General features: G+C 38.0%; 1 protein-coding gene across 3 annotated transcripts in view; it reads right to left on the bottom strand.

The window, feature by feature from the left end:
* Nucleotides 1-26036, bottom strand: part of LOC131066729 (ATP-dependent DNA helicase Q-like SIM) — a 287762-nt gene that overhangs the window by 208889 nt on the left and 52837 nt on the right. For 2 of the 3 annotated variants that reach the window (XR_009358846.1, XM_058001560.2), the window contains exons 8-10: nucleotides 16324-16380; nucleotides 15978-16058; nucleotides 2639-2702 (exon numbers count right to left, since the gene is read on the bottom strand). Coding sequence is in view for 2 of the 3 variants with exons in the window: in XM_058001560.2 (XP_057857543.2) it covers nucleotides 2639-2702; nucleotides 15978-16058; nucleotides 16324-16380 (202 nt within the window). In the remaining variant the exon portion in view is untranslated. The remainder of the gene's footprint in view (nucleotides 1-2638; nucleotides 2703-15977; nucleotides 16059-16323; nucleotides 16381-26036) is intronic. The other variant, XM_058001562.2, reaches the window with a different exon arrangement.

Below are 26036 nucleotides of genomic sequence, written 5' to 3'. Positions count from 1 at the left end.
CATGAGAAAATAGGCTAACAACATCATCATGCTATGAATGCTAGAAAAGGGAGATTACAGTTCGCCCTTCCCAAGATTGCTTGTCCTCAAGCAATTTCATCTCTGGGTGTTGCAAGCTCTGATCACTCTCCCATGTAGCATCCTCAACTGGCAGGTTCTTCCACTTAACCAAATATTCATTAATCGTCCTTCTCTGAAGTGTCCTCTCCCTGGTATCAATAATCGCCTCTGGAACCAATATCAATTTTCCCTCATCCAGGGGTGGCAATTTTGTTGATGGTACTACATTATGTCCTAAAGCCTTTTTGAGTCTAGAGACATGAAACACTATGCACGTTACTGTTGGCTGACAACTCTAGCTCATAGGCCACCTCCCCAACACGGCGAATGACTTTGAATGGACCATAAAATCGTGGTTTGAGCTTTTCAGTACCACTCTTCTTCAAAGAAGATTATCTATAAGGTTGAAGTCTCGGAAAACCATATCACCAACCCCGAAACTGCGCTCAACCCTATGCTGATCAGCATACAACTTTTGTTGGTTTTGTGTCTGTTGGATGTTCTCCTTCAATGCCCTCAAGATGTCCTGACTCTCCTGCAACAAATCTTTTGCCTTAGGCACCTTGTTGTCCTTAAAGAGTAAATCCATAAAGTTTGGGGCTTCACACCCATACAATGCCATAAATGAAGTCATCCTAATAGTCATGTGGTAGGTGGTATTGTAGCAATACTCACCCAAATGTAGCCATCTGACCCAAGCATTCTGTTGTCCTGGTAGAAGAGGTCAGGAGCTCACCATTCTAGTTGGTTGAACTACATGCCCAAAGTTATCATCCACATTTCCTTTTCCGTTGCCCCCATTACCATTTTGTCCACCGTTGTGTCTATTATTACCTCCATTGTTTCCCCCATTGTTTCCGCCATTATTTACACCATTGTTTCCGCCACCTAAGTTATTAACATCAATACCCAACTGGCCAGCCATCATCTGTGTCAAAAGATCTAACCGTTGATTTTGTTGTTGAGCTCTCTGCTCTGCTAGCTCCCGCCCTTGAACTAGTGAGTCCAATAGTTGTAGAAACCTCTCCTCCTGGATCCCTAACATTCCTGTCTCCCATGTTTCTTGTATTTTTCTCTTCAGAAGCTCTTTGTTCTTCCGGATTTAAGTTCGCAACAGCTCTGTTTCTGCAAGTATTATAGTGATGTGTAAAAGGTTGCTGAACAAATCCAAACATATCACTATTTACTCATATTGTACCCTTCAGGATGTCAGGATACACTGCTCTGATACCACTGTAAGAACACCCCCTGTTCTAGACTGTTTTTTGTGCTTTTTCACTCAGTGTAATTTTGTCAAACAATTGGCTTGCAAGCTGACTACTAGTTTTCTGAATTGGTTCTTAATTTGCAATAAAATAAATTGGATAAATTGATATTTGTTGAGTGGCTTTCAGATTTCATTCACTATAGAAAAATCATACATTACAAATACTAATAACAAGAAGATTAATGCTGATAACACTTATTTAATTCCAACTCCAGGCATACAAATCAGATTCGAACAATATTACAGACCTATGAATGTCTTCAAACTCTTAATGACACTCAAATATGCTTCAAACTTATGAGGAAGACTATATGATAATGACACAAATTCAAATCTGCCCAAAACACTGTTCATACAAATCTTCACTATCGCCTTCGAATCTGCTCCTAATATCTTCTCCAAATCTTCCCTTTGAAAATCTAATTAGCCCAATGTGTTTCCTGAATGAAAACACCATAAATTCTCCTAACTGTATCTTGCAACAGCAAGAGGAATGTTGACAAAGAGGGGTTTCGTCCTCCAAGCCCAATAATCAGATTCCTAAGAAATCCAATAGCATAACTTTCATCTCATCCAAGCCTACTAAAAAACTCTCACATCCTCTATTTATCCATTTCTCCAAGAAGCTAATCCAACTCACAAGCAATGTGGGATAATACAAATCACTTTTATTTTAATATTATACTCCCCTCATTAAGTTGCCCATGTACCTTTTTAAAGAAAGGGGACATTTAATACATTTTTAACACTTAACTTTATAATCCCATTGAAGTTATTAAATAACGATAAAGTTAAATATTTTGCTTTAACTTTATAACTTAAACTTATCGTTAAATAATAAATATCTCGGATTAGAAGTAAATTACCCAATTGGCATTCAACTATCATCACCAACATTGTTGCCATTCAAGAATGCACTGAAATGCTAAGTCACTGCCCTAGCCATGACTTACTAAAAATAGTAAGTTCCCCAAAATTGCATCAAATCAGCTCGAACTGGCCTATAACTGGAAATGGTTGGCCAAACATCCCCCGGATCTCTTTTGTGTCTTGGTTAGCCTATGCGACAATGAGAAAATAGGCTAACGATATCATCATGCTATGAACACTAGAAAGAGGACATTACATCTTTTTATCTATAAATAAGGAAAAATTGTTGTTGTCTTATATTACTAAGATATTTTTAAAATGAATATAAAATATTGTTATTTAATAACTATGATGTTGACAAAATATGCATATACATTTGACAAACATATTGACAAGGCACCCGAACAAATATTTGAAAAAACAAAATACAACAATACTTACTACAATCGGCTAGTAATCCATCTCTTCCAGCTCTACCAGCTTCTTGATAATAAGCCTCCAAGCTCTACTTCCAAGAAAAGATAAATTCATTTCAGTTGTCCAAATTACCAAAAAAAAGAATTGAAAAGGAAAGTAAAGAAAATGTAAACAAGCATATAACATGTATAGTAAAGGCCTTATCACATGAGCCTTGCAAAACACAAACCATGTAACAACTGGAAAAGTTCGTTGGCTAGGGTAAATTCATATACAATGATGATGATGATAATAATAAGCATCTATATATGCTTCTAAGTTCTAATAAGGGATCGAAGACTTGTTAGTAAATACGTGCACAATTGCACTCATATCGTATACTCAATAAGGAAATTCTATGCAAAGCATAAAATTGAATTTGTGTATAACATTGTCGAAGACATTTAATCAGTAGCAAACTAACTTTCTGACAGATTTGTATTGTGATTGAATGCCAATCTTATCAGACCATCTTTATTTTATCCTTCTTTAGTTCTTGGATATTATTGTTAATGAATGCTAGTTGATGGTCATACTAGCAATCTTGCAAATTTTCTCTTCTTGTTTTTCCTAGTGTCAGAAAAGTTTTACCAAGTGAGCACCACTAATTCTTATATTACACAAATAATAATTATATACATATTGTTTATCTACAGTCAATCAACTTTCAGGTTTTGGTGTGTTCCACATCCACTCAAACTTCTCGTAAGGACACAAAAGAATAATAAAAGTCCAATCAACCTTGTAGAAGATGGTGAGAAGATTCTTTGCAAAACATTGATAGCTATCCCCATGCATATGATATAAGAAACAAATATCAAGTGTAAAAATTAAAGAACAATTCATCTCACAGAAATCATGCAGAAAGACTAGGCAATATCAATAAACCAGTGGGCATTTCATAAAGGAAGTAACTGTGTAGCTTAAAGAAAGTTCAGATTAAATTGATCTGATTATTTTAAAGAATAAGCTTCTTCTAAAGGTTAAAGGATATTCATATACTGCAATCAACTGATCCTACGTTACCTGAAAATCAGCACCAACCCAAAACATGGATCAGCTACTAACCAGTCTGGGTGAGAAGACAGTCTCGCTAAATCATGTATTTTTTATCATGTTTCAACTATCAAAAAAAATTAGGCAATGTCCTCCACAGAAAACAGGATGATACAATTCAACGTTATAATCCGCAAATAGTGAAATCAAGATTTAGTAGGCTTATATTTCTAAACTAAGTTACCGATTCGGGTACAGATATGGTGGGTATGCCCATATATATATATATGTATGTATGTATGTATGTATGTCTACATTTAAAATGATAGAAACCTTGCCTTTAACTACTTCAATTTTCTAAATATCACTGGAAAAGAAACAGCCAAATCGAAAATATAGGTTTTTACAATTGTACTTTATTCCATATACTTAAGGAAAATGACAACCTTGAATATTTAAACATCCTACTAGAAGTGACCTCAAACTATTAACTATTTTTTGTGATGAGAATCCCTTTAAATGGATAAACATGTGAAAGAAGAAAGTTTTCAAGAGGGAACTAGTAACATAATGCATCAACAATGAACTCATTAGAACCGTGAGGACGAATTTGAGTACCCGTTAATTAATTAATGTTGTCAAAAAAGAAAAGTGAACTTCAAGGTGGGCATGTCCAATCTTTTCAAAAGTCCAGAGGCAATGAAAATAAGATTGATCAAATCCAGAGCCTGGTTGTGCCCCTAGGTTCGCCCAGGGTACTGCCCAGGGACGTACCAGAACCAAACCAGTACTTGCAAAGGACCAAGACCAGGACCAGAGGCTGAGGCAAAGAACCTGATAACTTAGTTTCTAAACTAAAAATTCCAACAAAAAAAAGATGTTTTCAACAATTAAATATTACTTTCGACATATTTCAAGGAGTTCTTAATGAATTTCACAAACATTGATGAATACAGTATCTGGTATATGGTAGATTGACAATTATCATCTTGAATATAAGGATGATTTTTCAATCATTTCATTCTACGACTACTCATGACAGAGTGAATGAAAGAGGTCATCAACTTACTTGCCATAAAAGAGCTTTAAAGAGAGCAAGGACTCAAAATAATATCTTATAAGAATAGATAGATATCTCAGAAAATGGCATCTAAAAATGACATATCTTATAAAACGTGCATTTGATCTTATCACAGTTCTCAAACTTAGACATAGCAAAAATTCATTAAACCCAAATTTCACTCAAAGTTGGTGACTCGGCAACTTAAAAAAACAAAATACCTTACAAAAACATTATACAAAATACAGTTAAAAAACATATCAACTGAGCCTGTAAAAATTTAGGGAAGTGTTTTCTATTAGATTTGAATAAAAAAAGAGTACAATACATTCAACGTGTGTCCTTTCAGCCTCAACGGCTTCAACCCCAAGCTCTGCAAATTTTTCTCTTTGGTGGCTGAGCAACTATGTGGAAAAATTGATCTGAAGAAGAATATGTACAAGTGAATTGTGTTGGTAAACAGATTTATCACTGTGATTTTATCTTGGTAAATAGTTGGAGAGGTCACTATTGAATTAGTGATCTTCCTCTGAATTTTAGAGGTATAATTTAGTTTTTGGGGTATGGCTTTAACCACAAAGCAAGAAAGGCAAGAGCAGAAAGAAAAGAGGGAAATCTCTGATGGAAACAATAGAAAACCACCTGAGACCTCCAAAGGTAAGACTTAGAATGAGAGGAACAAAAACAAACGACACACAAAACATTAATTATGTACCCACGAATGATAATTAAGAGGGTAAGCAATAACTCCTTCCAATTATAAGAAGATATAAAACATTTAAATTTTAAACTCACAAAAACCCTTGGGTTCTACAAATGAGAGGATAAAACCCCTTTGGTTCCTCAAGATTGGAGGACATAAACCATTTAATTTCCTTATAGCACGATCCATCATAAAATTTGTATTTGTACTAAAAGGTTTTGTTTGGATTTTCAACACATAATTTGTCTTTTTGAAGCAGCAATATATTATGGAAGAAACTTGATTCATGTTTGTGTGTTATTTATTTGAAGCTTTAGCATGTTTAAAATATTTGTGCACTATGTAGCTACATCCTTTTGAGTATAACTGTTTATTTGAATAAAATAAAGAAAAATCATTATTCACTCACCATATGCCCTCTCCAGATTCGGTTGATCAAAATGTGGTGAGTAATAATATTTAATCGCTATATGCTCTCACCTCGCCCTCATAGGACCTTGGTGACTGTTGCCATTTTATGACACCCTCGATCCATCAGTGAGAACTGATCAGAGATATGTTCCATGGACCAGCGCTGCCCAGTTGATCAAGGAGAAAAGCAGTGAAATCATGGTTTGAAGTGTTGTCTTGTTGGAAGTCCCTTGGCCCTCTCTTCCTCTAGCCCGGAACTTCGGAACCCCGAGGTTCCGAGTTTCTTTGCCTTAGCTTCTTTCTTTCCTACTCCGGGACTCCGGAACTCCAAGCTTCCGAAGTTCCCTTCCTTCCCTTAGCTTTTCTTCTGTCTTCAACCCCGAAACTTTGGAACCCCCAAGTTCCGAAGTTCCTTGTCCAACTACGAAGACCCCAGTCTCGAAAGTTCCCCAACTACGGAGACCCCGGTCTCCGAAGTTCCCCAAGTTCCTAAGTCTTCTACCCCGGAACTCCGAAACCCCCAGGTTCCGAAGTTCCTTAGTCTTCAACCCCGGAACTCCGGAACCCCCAGGTTCCGAAGTTCCTTGTCCAACTACAGAGACCCCAACACTTCCGGATGGCGTGATCGACACTCAAGGCTTTAAATGCTCCGACAGCTTGGTGACTTATGCACATTTTTTGTGGAGCTACAGGGGTGCATTTAATGTTTTTGGTAGGATTTCCATCAAGGGAGGTACGAGGCCATGCTTGGTGACTTATGTCATGCTTGACTTTGGATGGTCAGTCAACCTATCCTCCTGAGAATTGCCTTTGGAGGTATGGCTAGGTTGCTTACATGTACAAGTCAGGTGCATGCACTTCCCTGCACTTTCAGACTGACATGCAGGGGTCATGATCACCATTGTAACCCATTTTTCTATATAAGGTTGTTAAGCCTCATTGTAAGGGGTTCTCTTCCTGCTGCCTTGAGCTTTCTTATGCTCTTCTCTTCTCTTGAAGACTTGTAAATTTTTGCATTTCTGCAACTGTAAGATTGGCTTTTGGCCTTATGATTGATTGAAAATCACCATTCTTGCCTCTTTTCAACTTATGTATGCTGTGTATGTTTTCTTACCTCCATCATAGGTGTATGTCTTGTGGTTTTTTCGCTTCATATATGTTGTGTTAATTGGTTTTTCTGAGTGTGACTTGTGGGAATCCTTCTCCCCTCTTGGCATTCAATGAATTCTAACCTTCATATATGCATTGGGGTCACTCATACAACTGAAAAGTTGTACACCTTTAGGGTGTTTCAGTTAATTACTTGTGTCATTTCAGTAGGGAGAGAAACAATCTCTTCTTGGTGCATCACCTCCTTTTATTTCAAGCAATTCCCTCTTCCTTTTGCCTCTGCAAGTTGTTAGGATAGGCTTAGTAGTAAGTTTTGAAGTGTTGAGATGGTTCAACACCTGCACCTGGAATGAGAAGGAAGCCGGCCTTCTCTAGAGATTCAACCCCCTTGCGCAAGGTCCCACACTTCGGGGTTGTTTCCATGTTTCACAAGGTTGCTGAGTTGATAGCTTAGCAAGGGTGCAAGCTTTTGTGATAACAGTGACCAAAAAGTGGTAACAATGTCTTCACTTTCACGTCATCTTGTTTTGAGAACATTGGCCAATTTTTGAGGTTTTCCTTAGCCTCTCAAGTGTGTAGGAAGTGTTACAATGTTCTTGGTGAACTCAGTTCTCAATTTCAATGGGTTTCGACAACATTTGCTAATTATAGTAAGTGCTTGCATGGCACCGATCTATTTAATAAACTATTAAAATAATGTTAATTTTAGTATTAATGCTCAATAGTGTATATTCTATTTTAGTTAGATCGTCTTCGATCTTGTCAGCAGTTTCTTATTAGAAACTTGCTATTCTTGTAAATATTCTTGTATTATTTATGAGCGTCTTGCTCATTCTGTTAATAAATCAATTCTTTGAAATCCATATGCTTCTGCATTTGTTTTATGGTATCAGAGCTATAGGAGAAATTTTTTTCGAAAATTTTTTAATTCTAATTTCCAATTAGTGGAAATTTTTGAAATTATTTCTGGTTTTTAAAAATCCATCTTGGGTTTTTCAGTTTCCTAGCTCCTGTGACTACCTCGAGGGTTTGTACAGTCGCGTTTTTCTATTGCGACCTATGTTCGGCGGTGTTCGTGTTGTGCGCGACCTGCAAAGCCGTCGCGACCTGTGTTCGGCGGTGTTCGTGGTGGTGCGCGACCTGCAGAGTCGTCGTGACCAATGCTCCGTCTGTCCGCGACCTCTGTGTGTCCGCGACCTGCAACCCTCGGCGTTGCAACCTGAACCCTCGGCGTCGCAACCTGCACCCTCCGCGACGCGACGCGACCTACAAACGCGTCGCGACCTGCACCTTCGGCGACGCAATTTTTTTTTCCTGAGCAAATCATGGCTTCCACGACCCTCTGAAATTTTCGATTAAGGTGTTTACCTTCCAGTTTCCATCGAAAATAAATTATTCTTGCAGATTCTTGGTGGGTTTTTCAAACCCCAATTTGGGTAGTTGTCCGTTTTTTCTGGGTGCCTCGATTTTCGAGCCCGCGGATCCAGATTCTGACAATAGATTCCTTCTGGGTTTTTCGCACGAATTTCTGGGTTGTCTTTGGATTTTTTGGGTCAACCGGGAATTTTTTTGGGAACCGTGCAAATGGCTTCTCTAACCAACCTGATGTTAGGAGGCAGTCAATGCTTTAATGGCAACAATTACAACATCTGGAAACAGCGTATGTTGACCATTTTTGAATATAGGCGTCTTGACCAACTTGTTTTGGGAAAAGAGCTCAGTCCTGGTACACCTGGTGCAGATCAAGATAAGTTTGATGAACGCAATCAGGAGGTAGTTATGCTTCTCAAACTCTCAGTGACTGATGATCAATTACCGTAGATTCCTTCCGGCAAGACAGATTCCGACATCTGGAAGCATCTAAAGGAATTGCATGAGACATCCGACAAGAGCCGAGCATTCTTTCTAAAGAATCAACTGTTCTCCATTATGATGGATGAACGTATGTCCTTATAGGAACACCTCACGAGGATTAAGGACATTCGAGATCAGCTCGAAGCTATTGGTCGGACTATGGAGGAAGAAGACATGGTAGTAATCACTCTGAAAAGTCTTCCGAAATCGTATGAACACTTCATTGAGACTCTCAATATTACTTCCACTAATGTTGATCTGAAGTTTTCAGAATTGTGCACCAAACTTCTACAGCAGGATCGTTGGAAACAATAGTTTGGTAGTGGTACTACATCAGCCTCCTCGGAAAATGCTTTTACAGCCCAATCCTTTCACAAGGATAAAGGCAAATTTCAGTCCTCTCAATCTTCTCAGCAGAAAGGCTCTTCTCAAACACAGGATGGAGCTAAGAAGAAGAATGTGCAGTGCAATTACTGTCACAAGTACGGCCATATGAAGAAAGATTGCCGTCAGAGGCTCTCTTCTGAACAAAAGAAGCAGGGAGGGTCACACCAGAAGGCGCATGTTGTTGAACATTCCGAGCAGAAGGAGTCTGCCTTTTATGCCTTTATGGCTAAGAGGTCTTCAGATCATGCCAGGACTTCTGCTTGGTACATCGACTCTGGTGCATCACGTCACTTTTCTCATCGACGTGACTGGTTTACGGACTTCTCACCTTTCAGTGATTCCGTTGTATTTGGCGGCGGTGAGGAGTATACAGTTGTTGGCAGAGGCACTGTTCAGATACAGTCTGGTGGCAGGACTCTCCTTTTTCTGAATGTGTACTATGTTCCTGGAATGGAACTTAATCTGCTCTCTGTCAGTCAGATTATGAGGAATTCTCCTCAGCTAGATGTGGTGTTCAGTGCTCACAAGTGTTCCATCATTGATCGGGAGACTCATCTTACTGTTGCTATTGGTCTAGAGGATCATGGCCTATATAGGCTTCTTGACACTGGTGATTCTCCTGAAGTGGTTGTGGCAGCTCGTGTTTCTCCTCTCAGCACTTTATGGCATCAGAGATATGGACATCTCAACATTCAGTATCTCTCTCAGCTATCTCAGGAGGGACTTGTTTCAGGGTTACCTGATATTCAGACTCAGCATCTTGGAATATGTGGCACCTGTCAAGCTGACAAACAGCATCGAACTTCATTCACACATGGAAAGTCTTGGCGCGCATCTCAGGTACTTCAATTACTTCATGTTGATGTTTGTGGTCCTATGAATACATCTTCTGTTACTGGTTGCAAATACTTTTTGCTTATTGTAGATGATTTTAGTAGAAAAATGTGGGTGTACATAACATAAATCAGATGTATTTAGTATCTTTCAGAAGTTTAAGTCCTTTGTTGAAAAAGAGTCTGTACATAGCATCATTACTCTTAGGACAGATAATGGGGGGGAATTTTGTTCTTCTGCATTCTCCAACTTATGTGATACCCATGGCATCAAACGCCAATTGACTACACCCTACACTCCTCAGCAAAACAGTGTTGTAGAGCGTCGCAATCGTACAGATGTTGAGATGGCTCGCTCTATGTTACAACACAGGAGTGTTCCGAATAAGTATTGGGCTGAAGCAGTGTTTACTGCTGTCTACCTACTTAACCGTTCTCCTACTCAGGCTGTTAAGGGGAAGACTCCAGAAGAGGTTTGGTCTAGTCGGAAGCCTAAGATCAGCCACCTGAAGGTTTTTGGCTCTGTTGCCTATGTTTGGATTCCAGATGCTAAGCGCTCCAAGTTGGATTCCAAAAGTCAGAAACTCATGATGACAGGTTACAGTGATCACCATAAGGCCTACAGACTGATCGATATAGACACTGAACGTCTTATCTTCAGTCGTGATGTTGTATTTGATGAAGACAGAGGATTCTTTCAGTCTCCTTCTGAGCAGCGTTCTGAGGATCAGCCTCACAGTGTTCTTATTCCATTAGGTTCGCCTGATGGGAGGGATGATGCGGAATCTATTTTCGATGATGCACTACCTGAATTCCCTCCGGAGAATAATCCTCCTCCCGCTGCTCCTGTTCCTGATCCTGAGCCTCTTCCAGCTCCTCCAGATGTTAGCACTTCTACTCTCTGGCCTAAATGGTGGGCCAAGACCATTGGTGATCTCAGGGATACTGAGCTCATTGAGGGTAGAACCTCCCGTAATAAGAGCAAACAGTAGCATACAGTCAATTTTGCTCTCATGGCTAACATACACAGTGTTTTTGAGCCTCAGACATACTTAGAGGCTAAAGGTATACCTGAGTGGGAACAGGCTATGGAAGCTGAGTTCCAGAGTCTTCAGAAGAATCACACTTGGGCCCTTTCTGATCTTCCTTCAGGGAAGAAGCCCATTAGCTGCAAATGGGTGTACAAAGTAAAATACAAAGCTGATGGAACCCTAGACAAGTATAAGGCTCGTCTTGTTGCTCATGGGTTCTCACAGAAAGAAGGCATTGACTATGAGGAGACTTTTGCTCCTACAGCCAAAATGAGTACCATACGGCTCGTTCTTGCCTTGGCAGCCCAGTTCAATTGGAAAGTCCATCAGATGGATGTCAAGAGTGCTTTTTTGAATGGTGACTTACAGGAAGAAGTCTACATGACGCAACCCCCAGGATTCAAGGTTGCTGGTCAAGAACAGAAGGTCTGTAGACTGGTCAAAGCACTCTATGGTCTGAAACAAGCTCCTCGGGCTTGGTACATGAAAATTGATAAATACCTAACAGATCATGGTTTTTAGCGGAGTCCATCAGATGCAAACCTGTATATCAAGCATACTAGTAATGATGTTTTGTTTGTGGTTGTCTATGTGGATGACTTAATCATTACTAGCAGTTCAGCACATTTGATCATTGGGATCAAACAAGATTTGTGCCACACCTTTGATATGACAGATTTGGGACTTCTACATTACTGCTTAGGAGTTGAAGTCTAGCAGACTGAGAACAGCATCTTTCTCTCTCAGTCCAAATATGCCAGAAGTCTTGTGGACAAGTTCAGAATGCAAGATTGCAAACCTGCCTCTACTCCTATGGAACTCGGGCTCAAACTTTCAGCTCAGTCATCTTCACCAGTTGTGGATGAATCTCTGTTCAGGCAACTAGTGGGCAGCCTCATCTATCTTACTGCCACTAGACCTGACATCAGTTTTGCAGTGAGCTACATTTCACGCTTCATGACAGCTCCCAAGGCTGATCATTGGATAGCAGTGAAGCGTGTGTTGCGTTATGTGAGTGGCACTCCTGATTATGGACTTCTGTATACTCGGAGTTCTGATCCTATACTCAGTGGCTACACAGATTCTGACTGGGCAGGTTCGGTTGATGACCGTAAGTCTACAGCAGGGTATGTGTTTAGTTTGGGATCTGGTGTTGTCACATGGACTAGTAAGAAGCAGCAGGCAGTGGCTCTCTCCTCGACAGAAGCAGAGTATCGAGGAGCAGTTAAGGCATCTTGTGAGGCGGTTTGGCTTCGACGAATGCTTGCGGATATGCATGTCTCCCAGGCAAGTCCTACTCCCTTGTTCTGTGATAATCAGGGAGTGCTCAAACTCGCCAAGAATCCAGTCTTCCATGAAAGAACCAAGCATGTGGAAACTCATTGTCACTATATTCGACAGCTGGTTGAAGATGGATCCATCCAGTTGTTGTATGTTCCTACCTCGGAGCAGCCAGCAGACATCTTCACCAAGCCCCTTGGTCCTGATAAATTTGTAAAATTCAGGGGGTCTATAGGTGTAGTTAATAGATTGAGCATTAAGGGAGGGTAATAGAATATTAAAATAATGTTAATTTTAGTATTAATGCTCAATAGTGTATATTCTATTTTAGTTAGATCGTCTTCGATCTTCTCAGCAGTTTCTTATTAGAAACTTGCTATTCTTGTAAATATTATTGTATTATTTATGAGCGTCTTGCTCATTCTGTTAATAAATCAATTCTTTGAAATCCATATGCTTCTGCATTTGTTTTACTATTATCATCTAATAGATCTTGTGCCCTCTTCTTGCAATTCAAGATTACATGTCCCATTTCATTACAATAGAAACATTTAATTTTTCCTTTTGAAGGAATAGTCTGGGATTTGTACTTTCATTTTCTTGCTTTATTTCGTACAAATAAGACCTCTTCAGTTTCTGAGTCTTCATTATGGTCAAGTAGAGTAGATATTACTCCTTCAAGACTAATAGTTACCTTGCTTAATCTGAACACCATTCCAAACATATGTTTAGGCAAACTATTCAGAAGTATTGCTTTGGCATCATCATCTTTTACTTTCTCATTAATCCCAACTAGCTAATTTAGAAGAGAGTGAAACTTACTGATATGATCTGCCATTTTTATAACTTTCTCCATCTTCTGTCCATACAATCTCTATTTCAATGTTGTCTTGGCACTTTCTACTTCAAATCCAAAAAGCTTGTTTAACGACTCCCAAATCTCTTTTGCTGACTTCACAAAATTCACATGGTGTAAATATGCTTTTGATAAGCCAAGACCAATAGTTCCCAAAGCTTTCTGATTTTTTACATTCCACTTAGCAAGTTCACCTACATCAGTTGGTATTACTGAGTTCGGTTTGACGACATCCCACAGATCTTTTTCAATCAAATGTAGTTGCATCTGGATCTGCCATGTATGAAAGTCTCTACCATCGAATTTCTCGATGAAAGTTAATTTATCCATATCAATCCTTGGGTATTGGACATCAAATTTACTGGCGCAGAGAAATTGAAATTGAAATTGAAGCGCGGCTACCAAAACAATGATCCCAAGGAATTAGATCAACCACGAGCTTGTGCTGAAATTCACATTCACAGATCAGATAAAACACAGATCTGCAAACATAAGAATGTAATGCAAGCCAATCCAGAATTAAATCAGGCCGCCATAGACAACACAAATCGTTGTAGATGCATGAAAATCACCAATACAAATAGGCAACAAACTCAGCGATCAATGGAAATAAGAGAACTGCAAATGAAGTCCGATCATATACTTGAAGATGTAAACAATTTGTCTCAATCTTCACACAGCTCTTCAAAAACTCAACGTATTAAACATGGACTATTCTGTGTACAAGCAGCACTCCCTATAAAATCTGAACTTGAAGCTCACCTTAGAACTCCTATGGCACATCCTCCTAGTGAGCCAATCAGGCAAAGAAAGTCGATATGCTCATAAATATCGTACGTTGCATCTACCAGGTCTGTCAATAGAATGCACCTCATACGCAAGCCAGAAAAGCCAATCACTCAAAGGCCTTGAGTCAGCACGCCTTGATATAGCAATTTCAACTATAAAAGAATGAAATAAATCTCATGAATCCCCGCTCTGATACCATAATAGAATATATGGTAAGAAATGAGAAGAAGCTAAAATAATTAAATCAAGAAGTACAGTGCTCTTCTTTCAACACTCAATACATGGCTAATATATAGCCACTTACATAGCCAAACAACATCCTATTTAATAGGGAGGTGTTATAACAAATATCTCGGAATATCATTCACGGGTATAACACATTAACCACTAACTATTGTGATAGATTGTTATTTCAACAATATATACAACTAACCATCCAAACCTATATTAGTGAGTTGTTTATTAACAACATCACTATTACAATAGTAATTACCTTTCTACATTTACATAATTACTAGCACCTCAAATATAATGTAAACATTAATTTTCCTAACACAAACATCTATCTTGTGAAGGCTTGGTGTCCATCCAAACAGTTTTATTAAAACATGTTAAATAGTCTAGTTCACTCAAAAAATTCCACTCTGTACATCACCAATATTACAATTACATTGTCTTGCAAAAGTCTCGCATCCATCTGAACATGGTCATTATGACTTGTTGAAATAGTCAAGTTCACTTGAAAACCCCACATTCCATACCTTGTTGATTTCATCACTACATCATTATTATTCCTTTTGAGGAAGTTCCTTTGCTAACTAAATGAAACCTTTAACCAATGCACACATACAATTCAATTGCATGTCTCTGAAACCAAAATGCTGGCATAATCATTTTCTTATGTCATGCTGACATCATCATTTACCAAATGACCATCATCTCATGTTGACTTCATCATTTGCTTACATCATGTTGACGTCACCATCAAAACTCTTCATCCAAATCACTTATAAAAACTTTAAAAAGTTCAGCTCACTTGATCCTTCCAAGAATCCAGCTGGACCTCAAGTTCCCACAAAGCAACTGAATATTGAAATCGACTTGGAACTGCTTGCGAAAAAATAACTTGGAACCGATTGTAAAGATATCTGGTTCCACATCAAAGTTCCACATGTCCAGTTACAAACAAAAAAATCCGCACACTCATAACTTCACTTAATTGTTATCTATTTTTCACTGAATTGAAGCTACAAGTACCCATTAAGACCTTCTACGAGGTGATGTCCTTAACTTGAACAATTTGAATCTAAAAATTCTTCTAAAGTAACTATAAAAAACCAACTGAAACACAATAAAACTGAACTAAAATTGAAAACAAAACCTGAAATATTTTGGGTTGATACAAGGTTGCTTGAGAGCCCAGATGCTCCTACATCACTCTTGAAGATAACTCCCTAACCTTGAGGATAGGTTAATGCTCTAGGTTGTGGAGCTGTGACTTTAGGACCCCACACAAGCTACATGTTTTATGGAATTAGACAGTTACAACTTATATTAATTGCTTTTAAGGGCAAACGCCTTGCAATATTATCAACTACTCTCAATTGATAAAGGCATTAGCCACTAGATAGGTTATAGAAACACTTTGTGCTGAGGTCACAATTCTTTGCACTAACCCACAAGCATGATTTAATAGCAAGTAGTAATTGTTCTTTTTGAAATTATACAAAATCAAACTAGCAGCTCCAACAAATTTACTAAATTTTATGGTATATGATTTTCGTAGCTCCTACAAATTGTTAACTAAATTTTATCATATATCATTTCTGTAGCTCCTACAAATTTACCTTGTAAAACAAAGATTTCTTCTAAAGATGTTTTATTTTCAGTATAGTAATGAGTTGCGCATATATACATAATATAATGATAGATGAATATTAAAATGATCAAAGATGAAAATGTGTAACTGTTGGTGAAAAATAAAGCTTTGGGACGTAGCTTGGAAACACTGACCTGTGGCCAACCATAATGAATAACTTGCCGAACATTTGACTTGTCAATTCCCATGCCAAAAGCAACTGTTGCGACAACCACCTAAGATCTTGCAAAAAAGAACAAACACTAAGCTTCTAGTCTATCACCTTGCACAAATGCAATTGTATTATTGTTCTAAATCCTCAACTGGGTTAAGATGTAGACTGTATCAATTGGTATCAGAAGTTCATTGATACTGCACTAAAATTTAAACATGAATTTTTTCAAGTTAATAATATCACAAAAGTTATATAGATGTTTATAAATAGCCTCTAAAATATAAAAGGAAAGACGAATAACATCACAATGCAAGATAAATAAATACCTGTAATGAGTCATTATGAAACAGATCATGCACGTTATGCAAATGTTTCTTTGGCAACTGAAAATTAATAGACATAAACATATGTGTATAATTAGACATTCAGTTTCAGTTTTATCAGATAAAAATTTAGCATATGGCATAAGAAATATTCAAGAAGCACAAATGCCTAAAGTTTTGGAAATTCTCAAGATGTAAAATGAAAATAACAGTAAAAAACACAAAGCTTGGCCACGTTCAGGTGGCATTCAACTTCACAATGGTAAATATATACTAGACATTTTAATCTGTTATTCTTATTAGAAGAGATATTGAAACCATGGGATCTTCTTATAGATTTTTACTACAAATGATGTGGTTCATCATTACAGTTTGACACGATTCTAGTGTCCATTGCTATTGACAATGTGGATTCATCACTATACATCCAGAAAATGAAACCCACAGCACTATAATATGGCTTTTAAACTCTAACAATGATTAACTTACCAGGAATCATTCAGTTTCATGCTAAACACAACTCGCATTCCTTTTAAACTTGGCAGATGCCAAGGAAGAAAAGAAGCTCAATTATAGATTTACTCATAACTGCACCTCATTAAAACCTTGTGACCTGACTGTCAAGCAATGAAAAACAATTCTTTTTCTGAAGCCATCACAACCCTCATTGTCTAACTCTACACTATGAACCTTGTTCTGACATCTGCCAGCTATTTTGTGTGGTTTTTGTGATATAAGCCAGTTGTCCATACCACTGTCTATGTCATCCCTACAAACCCATGGCATAAACATTGCATTACAGAGCAAAGTAGGAGGACGGGAGGCAATGGAATGGGTACTGTGATAAGCTAGAGTGAAAACACAAGTTTCACAAGATGGCAGAGGGCACAATGTGCAATGCAATATAAGGGACCAGCCTAAAATATAGAAGAAATTATTAAAAAAATAGAGAATCACAATCAACATACTCTCAACAAGTGCCAGTATAAGGGAGTACTTGAAATGGAACACACACAAAAGAAATGCAAAAACACAAGTAGAACACCAACATTAGGTGGATACCAATAATTCCAAATAATTGAATAGCCCTTCAAGAGTATATGCTACAATACATCTATCAAAGATGACCACAATCACACAGCAATCAATACATAGGCTTGCTTCCCAGACCTTAAAGTTTTCATTTTCTTCCTAGATAAATTTTCTACAAGAGCTTTAAACTCTTTAAACCTACCTAGGACTTCATCAGACTCTTTAGACCTTAAGAAATAAATCCAAGTCTTCCTAGAGTAGTCTTCTATGAAAGTTACATAATACAAACATCCACTTAGGGATGGAATTGACATTGGACCACATAAATCTGAATGTACAAGATCTAGTATTTCTTTAGACCTACTTTCACTGCTATGAAAAGGACTCTTAATATTTTTACCCATAGCACAACCTTTACAAGTACCATCATGTACATGATTAAGTTTAGGAATACCTTTTACCATCTTCTCCAATGATGGAAGAGCCCTGAAGTGAAGATGTCCAAGTCTTTTGTGCCAAAGTTCGCTAGAACTAGAAGAATCATGAATAAGAGCTTGTACTGGAGGAGTGGAGAGTTTACACAAACTCTCATGTCGATTTCCGATTACACGAGTAGTCTTCACACTAGAGTTCTTAGGCCAAGTAAGAACTCTTCCTTCAGAAAATGCAAATTGATATCCTTTATCCTCCAAGGCTGAAATAGACACAAGGTTTCTCTTGATCCCCGGCACGAACAACACATCACTTAGGTGTAGAGAAACTCCAAATTCAAGGTTTAGAGATGTAGCACCAAATCCTCTTACTGAATAGCATGCATCATCTCCAATGATAACTTGAAGATTTGACTCCTTCTCCACTAAATCTGAAAGGTGCTACCGATAACCGGTGATATAATTAACCAAGTATCACTATCCGTAGGACCATTGCTTGATAATGCTGATATGAAAAAAAAACCATTGGAGTTATCTTCAACCTCCTTCTGAGATGAGACTTCATTGATGTTTGCTTCTTGATGATTTGGTCTTGTCAAACAATCCTTTGTAAAGTGACCAAACTTCTCACACCTAAAACACTAGATGCGAGAGAGATCTTTCTTCTTCTTTCTAGAATCAGGTGTGGAATCTGATTTCAGATTTCTATTCCTTTTGAAGTTGCCCTTCTTCAAATTCTTAGGTTTCTTGGTAGATTGAGTGGCAAGAACATGTGTATCTTCATTTTGAGAACTCTTGATAATTCTCCCTAGCCGTCAATCTTGATTCTTCTTGAATACAATCCGCACGGAGTCGATCAAACTTAAGTAATTTGGATCTTCCACTTATGCTTTGAATAAATGGCTCCCATGAATGAGGAAGGCCACTCAAGGCTAGCATAACAAGGTCTTTATCAATCAATTGATCTCCAATTGTGGTTAGTTGATCTCTCAATTCTTAAATTTTCATGAAGTAGGAGATGACTGAATCTCCCTTTGCCATCTTGACTTGGTGGAGTTGCTCCCTCAAGGCAAGAGCCCTACTCACGTTGTTAATCTCATATAAATCTTCCAAGGTCTTGAACATATCTCTCGCAGTCGTCATCTTGAAGATGAGAGGCACCAAGTGATCCCTCACGGAGTCGATTAATATCTTCTTTGATTTGATGGCATTTTTCTTGAATGAAAGCTTCTCCTCGTGATCTCAAGTTCGGATAAATCCTTTTCCTCCGCGAATTGAAGAAGATCATTTTCTTCAAGTGCAATGAGCACTCTAAACTTCCATGAGGTGAAGTTAGATGCACCTTCAAGCCTATCTTCGACTTTAAGAACATTCACCATTTTCGAGACTCAGAGATACTACTCGAAGGAGAGAGAGAGAGAGGAGAGAATACTTAGAAGTTGTAGAGAATCTGATCACAATCTTCTTTTACCGTGGCTCTGATACCATGTTAAGTTTTAGTGATCAGATTAAGTAGAGATAATTTAAACACAAATGCACAAAATTTACCCTAGGAAAACCTTCCTCTTGAAGGTGAAAAAACTAGCAAAGAAGTTCCCTTATATATATATATATATATATATATATATATATTGATAGACAAGATGTCTTTACAATGAATCTGCTCCACTCCTTGAAGCTATATGATGGTATAGATATTCTCCTAGACTGCTGTATACAATTCGCAGTGCAGTATTAATGCTGAGAGATGATCTATCTAGATCAATCTGATTTCAATATCGATTTATATGTCTGGAAGATGAGAGCACGCTGCTTCACAAGGATTCAATCTATAGAGGAAGAACACGAACTGCTGAAGGATGATAATACGATCTATTGAAATTATCTATTAATCAATTGCCTTGGAAGTGAGAAGTGAACCAAACTTTATACCCATATTAAGTGTGCATCCAAACAACACGATCATTCCAATAGTCGGCTTCTTATAAACCATCACATCTCTTTATCTTTATTAGAAATCAGTTATAATACAATCGATACATCTTCCAAGGTGACGGAAAATATATTAGTTATCTTTTAGTTAACAAACTGATTCATTCTAAATATGAAAGTCGGCAATGTATAAAAGTCGAACAATTAAATCTGTAAGGCCGAAAGGCCCTTCACAATTTGATGGCAAAGTCAGCTCTTGTAGGATCTGACCGAAGCTATCCATCAACAAAAGTACTATTGGAAAAATTTTACAAATGTGCATGCAAGATACAAGTAGAAGATTTTAGAAAACATGCACATCCACAAGTGGAACCGTGTTGAGGCTTGCAAATTACAAGCATTTCAAGTTAAATATCAAAGATTCTCCAAAGGGTAGTGTTGATGTGTTTATTAGGCACTTCAAACACAGAATAAAATACCCAAAAGTATCTTATCCTCTCTTGATCAAAAACTTTCCAAATGTTGAGCTGCGTGATCAATTGAAAGACTCCAAGGTTCCTAGTGTTAGGCCACAACGTGTGGATAATCTCAATGGTTTGATGTGATTATGCTGGAATCACAAAGGGACTTACGTTGTACATGAATGCTTGAATACTACTGGAGCTTGAACATCTGATATTGCAATCTCGTGATGCTTTCTTTCCTAAACTAACTTGAATTGAAAAAAAGGACAAAAGGAAAAGGGTTGAGGAATTCTATTCTACGGTCTAGAATGCAAGAAAATGGTGAATGATTCAATGGAATCCTACTGGGAAAGGTCTCACCATCAAATCGAACAATCTGACACAAGCTCAATGCAATCATCTAAGGTATAATTCAAAGATGTTCAGATCATTACCATCAAACATTGATTACCATCCAAGTTAATGCATAAACAATGGACATATAACAATTGAAGTTAAGCTTATATAATTCCAGTTGACCATGCAACGCACACATACAATCAGCAAGAGGCTAGTGGCATGGACTAAACGGATTCCACACAAATGCACTCAACAAATTCCTCCATTCAATCTAATCAACATGAAAGCAAATGAGAAGTAGAAACCATGTGACTTGTTGAAATAACACATTTCACCATATCTTCAATGAAAAGAGTATCTCCATTTACAAGTCTTAGCAACAATTTCTCCTTCTCCTATTCTAATCTAACTTCTAACTACTATTAACCTTCTATTTTCTATTAACTATTAACCTCTATTGACTATTTCTAAATTATTCACTATTCACTATCAATCTTCTATTAACCTTTACACATGAGAAGAGTGAGCCTTTTATAGAGAGCTCGTTACAATTCCAAGGCTTAGATCGATTTGAGATCAATGGCCAAGATTACAAGATGAAAACCCTAATCAAGGTTTGTTACAACAAACTCTTCTTAGCCTATGAAATAATTACAACATTTGGAAGCATGTCCTCTCTTGAATATTTGACCAATAGATAGTGGGGGTACGTACATTGGAGTTTGTGTCCCCATGGATGAGCTTGGTTCATTGAATCCGTTCATGCTGATGTAGAACCCTCCGATTGGGTGAGTAGTGATTGGGATGCCACCTCAATCTGCTTGTACTTGTAGACTTGATTCATCATCATGAAAGAGTATTGAGCAATATCTCTTGATACTCAACATTATTCAAGCTCGCTCAATGTGGTGATGATGATGGTTGATCTTGAAATTCCTTATCTTGAGTGTGTAGAACATGTCTTTGTTGTTTCTCCTTCATCCCTATAATTCCTTTGTATTCTCTTGCAATCATACACTTCACCTCTGATTTGGACGATTTTAGCCCTGATGAAATTCGCTGCACTAATGATCAAGTTTGCTGCTTTTGAGGTTAAATTCACTGCTCTTCTGATTAAGTTCGCTGTTCTGCTCTTTGTGGAGGAGGAATTCGCTTTGTATTTGTGATCAAATGACTAACTTTGAATGCCTCTTTATAGGCGTTAAAGGAATAGTTGTGTCTTTTCCTTGGTAGGCCGACCTCATGAGGTTTTGCACAAAATTATTATCATTTTCAAAGGGCCAACTTGACTGATTTTTTAATATTTTTCATTTGAATTTACAACCTTATCACCAAAATGTGTTAGCTTGTGATGTTGGGCGTGGTTATGAGGGAATCGCTCCCTTCCATTAGCAAAGGAAGTGAGCAAACTTCCTGCCAGTGGCAATGGAAACAAGCATCGCTCCCTTCCATTGGCAAGCGAAGTCACTTCGCTCCCTTCCAATGGCAAAGGAAGTGAGTGAAGTTTGCATATACTTAGCCAAAACGTAAGGTTGCTGGTCAAAATCAACTTAGTTGCTCAAACAAAGGCATCATCTCATGATTCAAGATGTTTTGGGCCCCATGGAAGGCAGATGAAGTTCGTTCGCTCCCTTCCATTAGCAAAGGAAGTGAGCGAACTTCCTGCCAACGGTAGAGGAAGTGTAGTTTGCTTCATTTGATGAGAGATGGAAGTCAAATTCGCTCCAAGGCAAGAGCAAAGGAAGTTCGTTCCAAAACATAAGCAAAGGAAGTTCGCTCCAAAACCAAGGCAAAGGAAGGGCATCAAACTTTCCATCTCCAGCTTGCTGTTTATCAATCTTCTTTAACTTGGTCAATCTTCATGCCAATCTTTCATTGTCAAAGGAAAGGTTGCATTTGCATCGAGGCAAAGAAACCTTCAAGAGTCTTGTTCCATTCACCTAAGCTCTTTTCCCTGTTACAAGATTATCAAAACATCACTAGCCATTAACCTTCAAACAGCCTTTTGTGTACAGATCAGTCACTAAGGGATCAAAAGAAATATGCTTTTAGACCAGATCGGTGCTTGTAAGGATCAAGATGATCTCTTGCAAAGGAAGTAGTTCGCAACTCCAAGGGGGCAATGGAAATAATGCTCGTTCCTTCAAAGGAGCAAAGGAAGTCATCTCCAACTCATTAGCTCAACCTCCCAACCACCAAGAAACCTCAAAAGCACTTCTTCCATTCAAATTTTGACTGTCTCATGCTGATCGGAAATGATCCTAGCCAATTCGTAGATTTTGAGGGTCAAAAGAAATGACCCAACACTTGCACAAGTATGACTCCAGCAAGTCAGTGTTCTTGGTCTTGTTTGTATTTTATGATTTTGCTTTGAGTGGGTATCAATGCCTCATTTGCACCAGCTAATTGAATCCTAGATGTTCCTTTGCTCAAGTCAGTTTGATTGATCAAATATTGATCCCTTCGTTGGACCAAGACAAGGCAGTGTTTAGTGGTTCGTTTGCTTCCTTCATGTTGTAGTATTCTCCTTCATGTAAAGGTGTAGGTGAGGGTGAAGGTATAGGCAGGTGATAAGGGTGAGGTAAAAGGGAATGGAAGGTAAGGGAGATGGAAGTGGTAGTCGAGGTAAAGGCAAAGGTAGTGGTAGGGGTAGGTTAGAATGTGGGATGGAAGTTAGGAAATATAAGGTAGGTTATGTAGAGGCTGGAAGGAAAGAAGTGAATGGGATGGAAGTGGAAGGGGTAGGGTGAAAGATGAAGAAGGATGGAGGGATAAGGGATGGAAGGGTGGAAGGGAAGGTGAGGGGGCATGGAAAGAAATGGAAGGAGATGGGAGTGGGAGAGGGAAGGTGGAAATGGAAGGAAATGGAACGGTGAAATGGTGATGGCAATGGTGAGCAATGGAAACGGGTACGATCGGGTTTGGGCACCCACTGACAGTGCTGAGAGAAGTGGAAGTGATTATGCCTTGGCTGGGCAAAGGAAGTGTTAAACCTAACTTCATCCTTAAGAGACAGACTTGATCAGCTCCTGTGAAACTACAAACAAAATGTTAACAGCAAAGACTCGACAACAACCAACAACCAAGCTAAGACAAGTAACCTAGAAAGCGAAAAAGTGGGGGTCCCCATTTGCAATGGGGCGATGTGTGAAAATGTCACAACAGCTAGAACAACAAAAAAATTGTCCTACAAAAATAAGATGACTTAAAAACCATTAGTTGGCTACTTATGCACTAACTAAAGTACATGGTAGCACCAGTAAATCATGTTGTAATTATTAAAGTAGTATTGGAATATTAGTTTATAATCGTCAATTAAAGTCTGGATAGATTTTAGGAATATTATTTTATTCCTTTTAAATAAGTTTATATCCTCTACTCTCTTAGTTGTGGATCTTATCCTTAGCGAATAGATCTTTGTAACTCTTATTTAAGGAGACTTTACTAAATATCAAATATCTTGGTAATCACTCTATGTTTTTACTTTTTGTAATATGGTATCAGAGCCCAAGTGAAATCTCGAGATCGGTGAGCACGTGAATTTTATGGAATGGAGTGACGAATCACGAATCACACGCACGTGACACAAAAGAAGGTGCCAAAGGAAGCTCTATGGATTCGTACAAGGGTTCCTGGCAAATTTTTCCAACAATTTCGTAGGGTTTTATTAGCAGAATTTCATGGGTATTTTCCTACATTTTTTTGGAAGATTTTTTTACGAAAAATTTCGGGTTGTATTCTGAAGAAACAACGCACCAAATTTTTTTTGCTAGAAATTGTGGCATTTTATTTCTGAAAATCATGGTTTTTTTTCAGGAAGATTCGCACCCTTTTCCCTCTCAAAATCATGGTGTTTTATTGCATTTGCTAGGCAGCCAATGGGATTGCAGAGTTTTGGAGGCATTTTTTTGAGTGCTTTGACAACTTCTAAACAAATCGCAAGTAGAACGCAATTGCAAGGGTATGTTTTGGCAATTTTTTTACAAAACTTGTGGGTAAAACTGGTTAAAAAATTTGTGGATGTTGTTTGCTACTAGGGTTTTGAATATTTTTCCCTAAAAATTTTCAGTGGTCTTCTTTTGAAATCAATGAGCTTCTTCGTTTTCCATGATTTTGTATCGTGGGAGGGATGGCATCATTAGCCAACATCATGTTGGAAGATACCCAATGCTTCACTGGAAAAAATTATAACACCTAGAAACAATGCGTGGTCATGATCTTCGTGTACAAATGCTTTGATAAGATCATCCTTGGTACTGAAACTCAGCCAATGGTTGCTAGTAAAGAACAAGATAAGCTTCATGACCATAATCATAAAGCCATCATGCTGATAAAGTTGTCAATAAAAATGAAATGCTTTCAGAGTTTCCATCAAGCAAAACCTCTATGGAGATTAGGAAGCACCTACAAGATCTACACAAGACATCAATTAAAAGTAGGGTCGTCTTTCTTAAAAATTTGCTTTTCTCCATCATGATGGATATAAAGATATCTTTGCAACAACATTTGATGAAAATCAAGTATATTCCTGATGAGTTTGCATCTATTGATTGCAATATGGAAGAAGATATGGTGATAACTACATTGAAGAGCAGCTTACCACAAACATATGAGCATTTCACAAAAACACTTAATATCACATCTACCAATGTTGACCTAAAGTTCAATGATTTATGCAACAAACTCTTGTAGCAGGACAGATGGAAGAAGTAGTTTGGTAGCTACTAGTTACACATTGAGTGTGGAAAAAGCCTTTACAGCCAAGGACAAGGAGAAAAGCAAATGGGCTCAAAAGAAAAGTCAAGGGAATTTGATGATACTTTAAAGAATCTAAAAAATATCACATGTCACTATTGTGGTAAACTTGGCCATTTGAAGAAGCTCAGGGGAATTCTAATGACGCTTCGAAGAATCTGAAAAATATCACATGCAACTATTGTGGTAAACTTGGCCATTTGAAGAAGAACTGCAGAAAGAGGTTGGCTGAAAAGAAATCCACCCTAAGAGAGCCACCACATAAGGCTCATATCAAAGAGCAATTTGAGGAGTCAACCTTCTATGTTTTCATGGCCAAACGACCAGCAAATCAATCACAATGTTCTATGTGCTACATAGGTTCTTGAGTGTCTTAACATTTTATTCACAGGAAGGATTAGTTCACTAATTACATGGCTTGCTCAGATTCAAATATCTTCGTTGGTGGTGAGGAGTATACAATTGTTGATAGAGGCAATGCTCAAATAAACTCTGGAGCGAAAAAAATTATTGTTCTTAACGTATACTATGTTCCAAACATGGAGCTCAATTCGCTCTTAGTGAATCACATTATGAGCCACTATCCTAAGTTGGACATCATTTTTAGCACAAACAAACACTATATTATTGACAAGGAGTCCAAGCAAACCATTGTTATTGGCAAAGAAGATCATGGGTTGTATGGGTTGGTTGATACTAGAGAAGATCAGAAACGTGCATTAGCAGCCAAGAATGCATCAAATATCATTACACTATGGCATCA

The sequence above is a fragment of the Cryptomeria japonica genome, chromosome 9 (assembly GCF_030272615.1).
Source record: "Cryptomeria japonica chromosome 9, Sugi_1.0, whole genome shotgun sequence".
Taxonomy (NCBI): Eukaryota; Viridiplantae; Streptophyta; class Pinopsida; order Cupressales; family Cupressaceae; genus Cryptomeria; species Cryptomeria japonica.
This window is presented reverse-complemented; position numbering and strand designations above follow the sequence as displayed.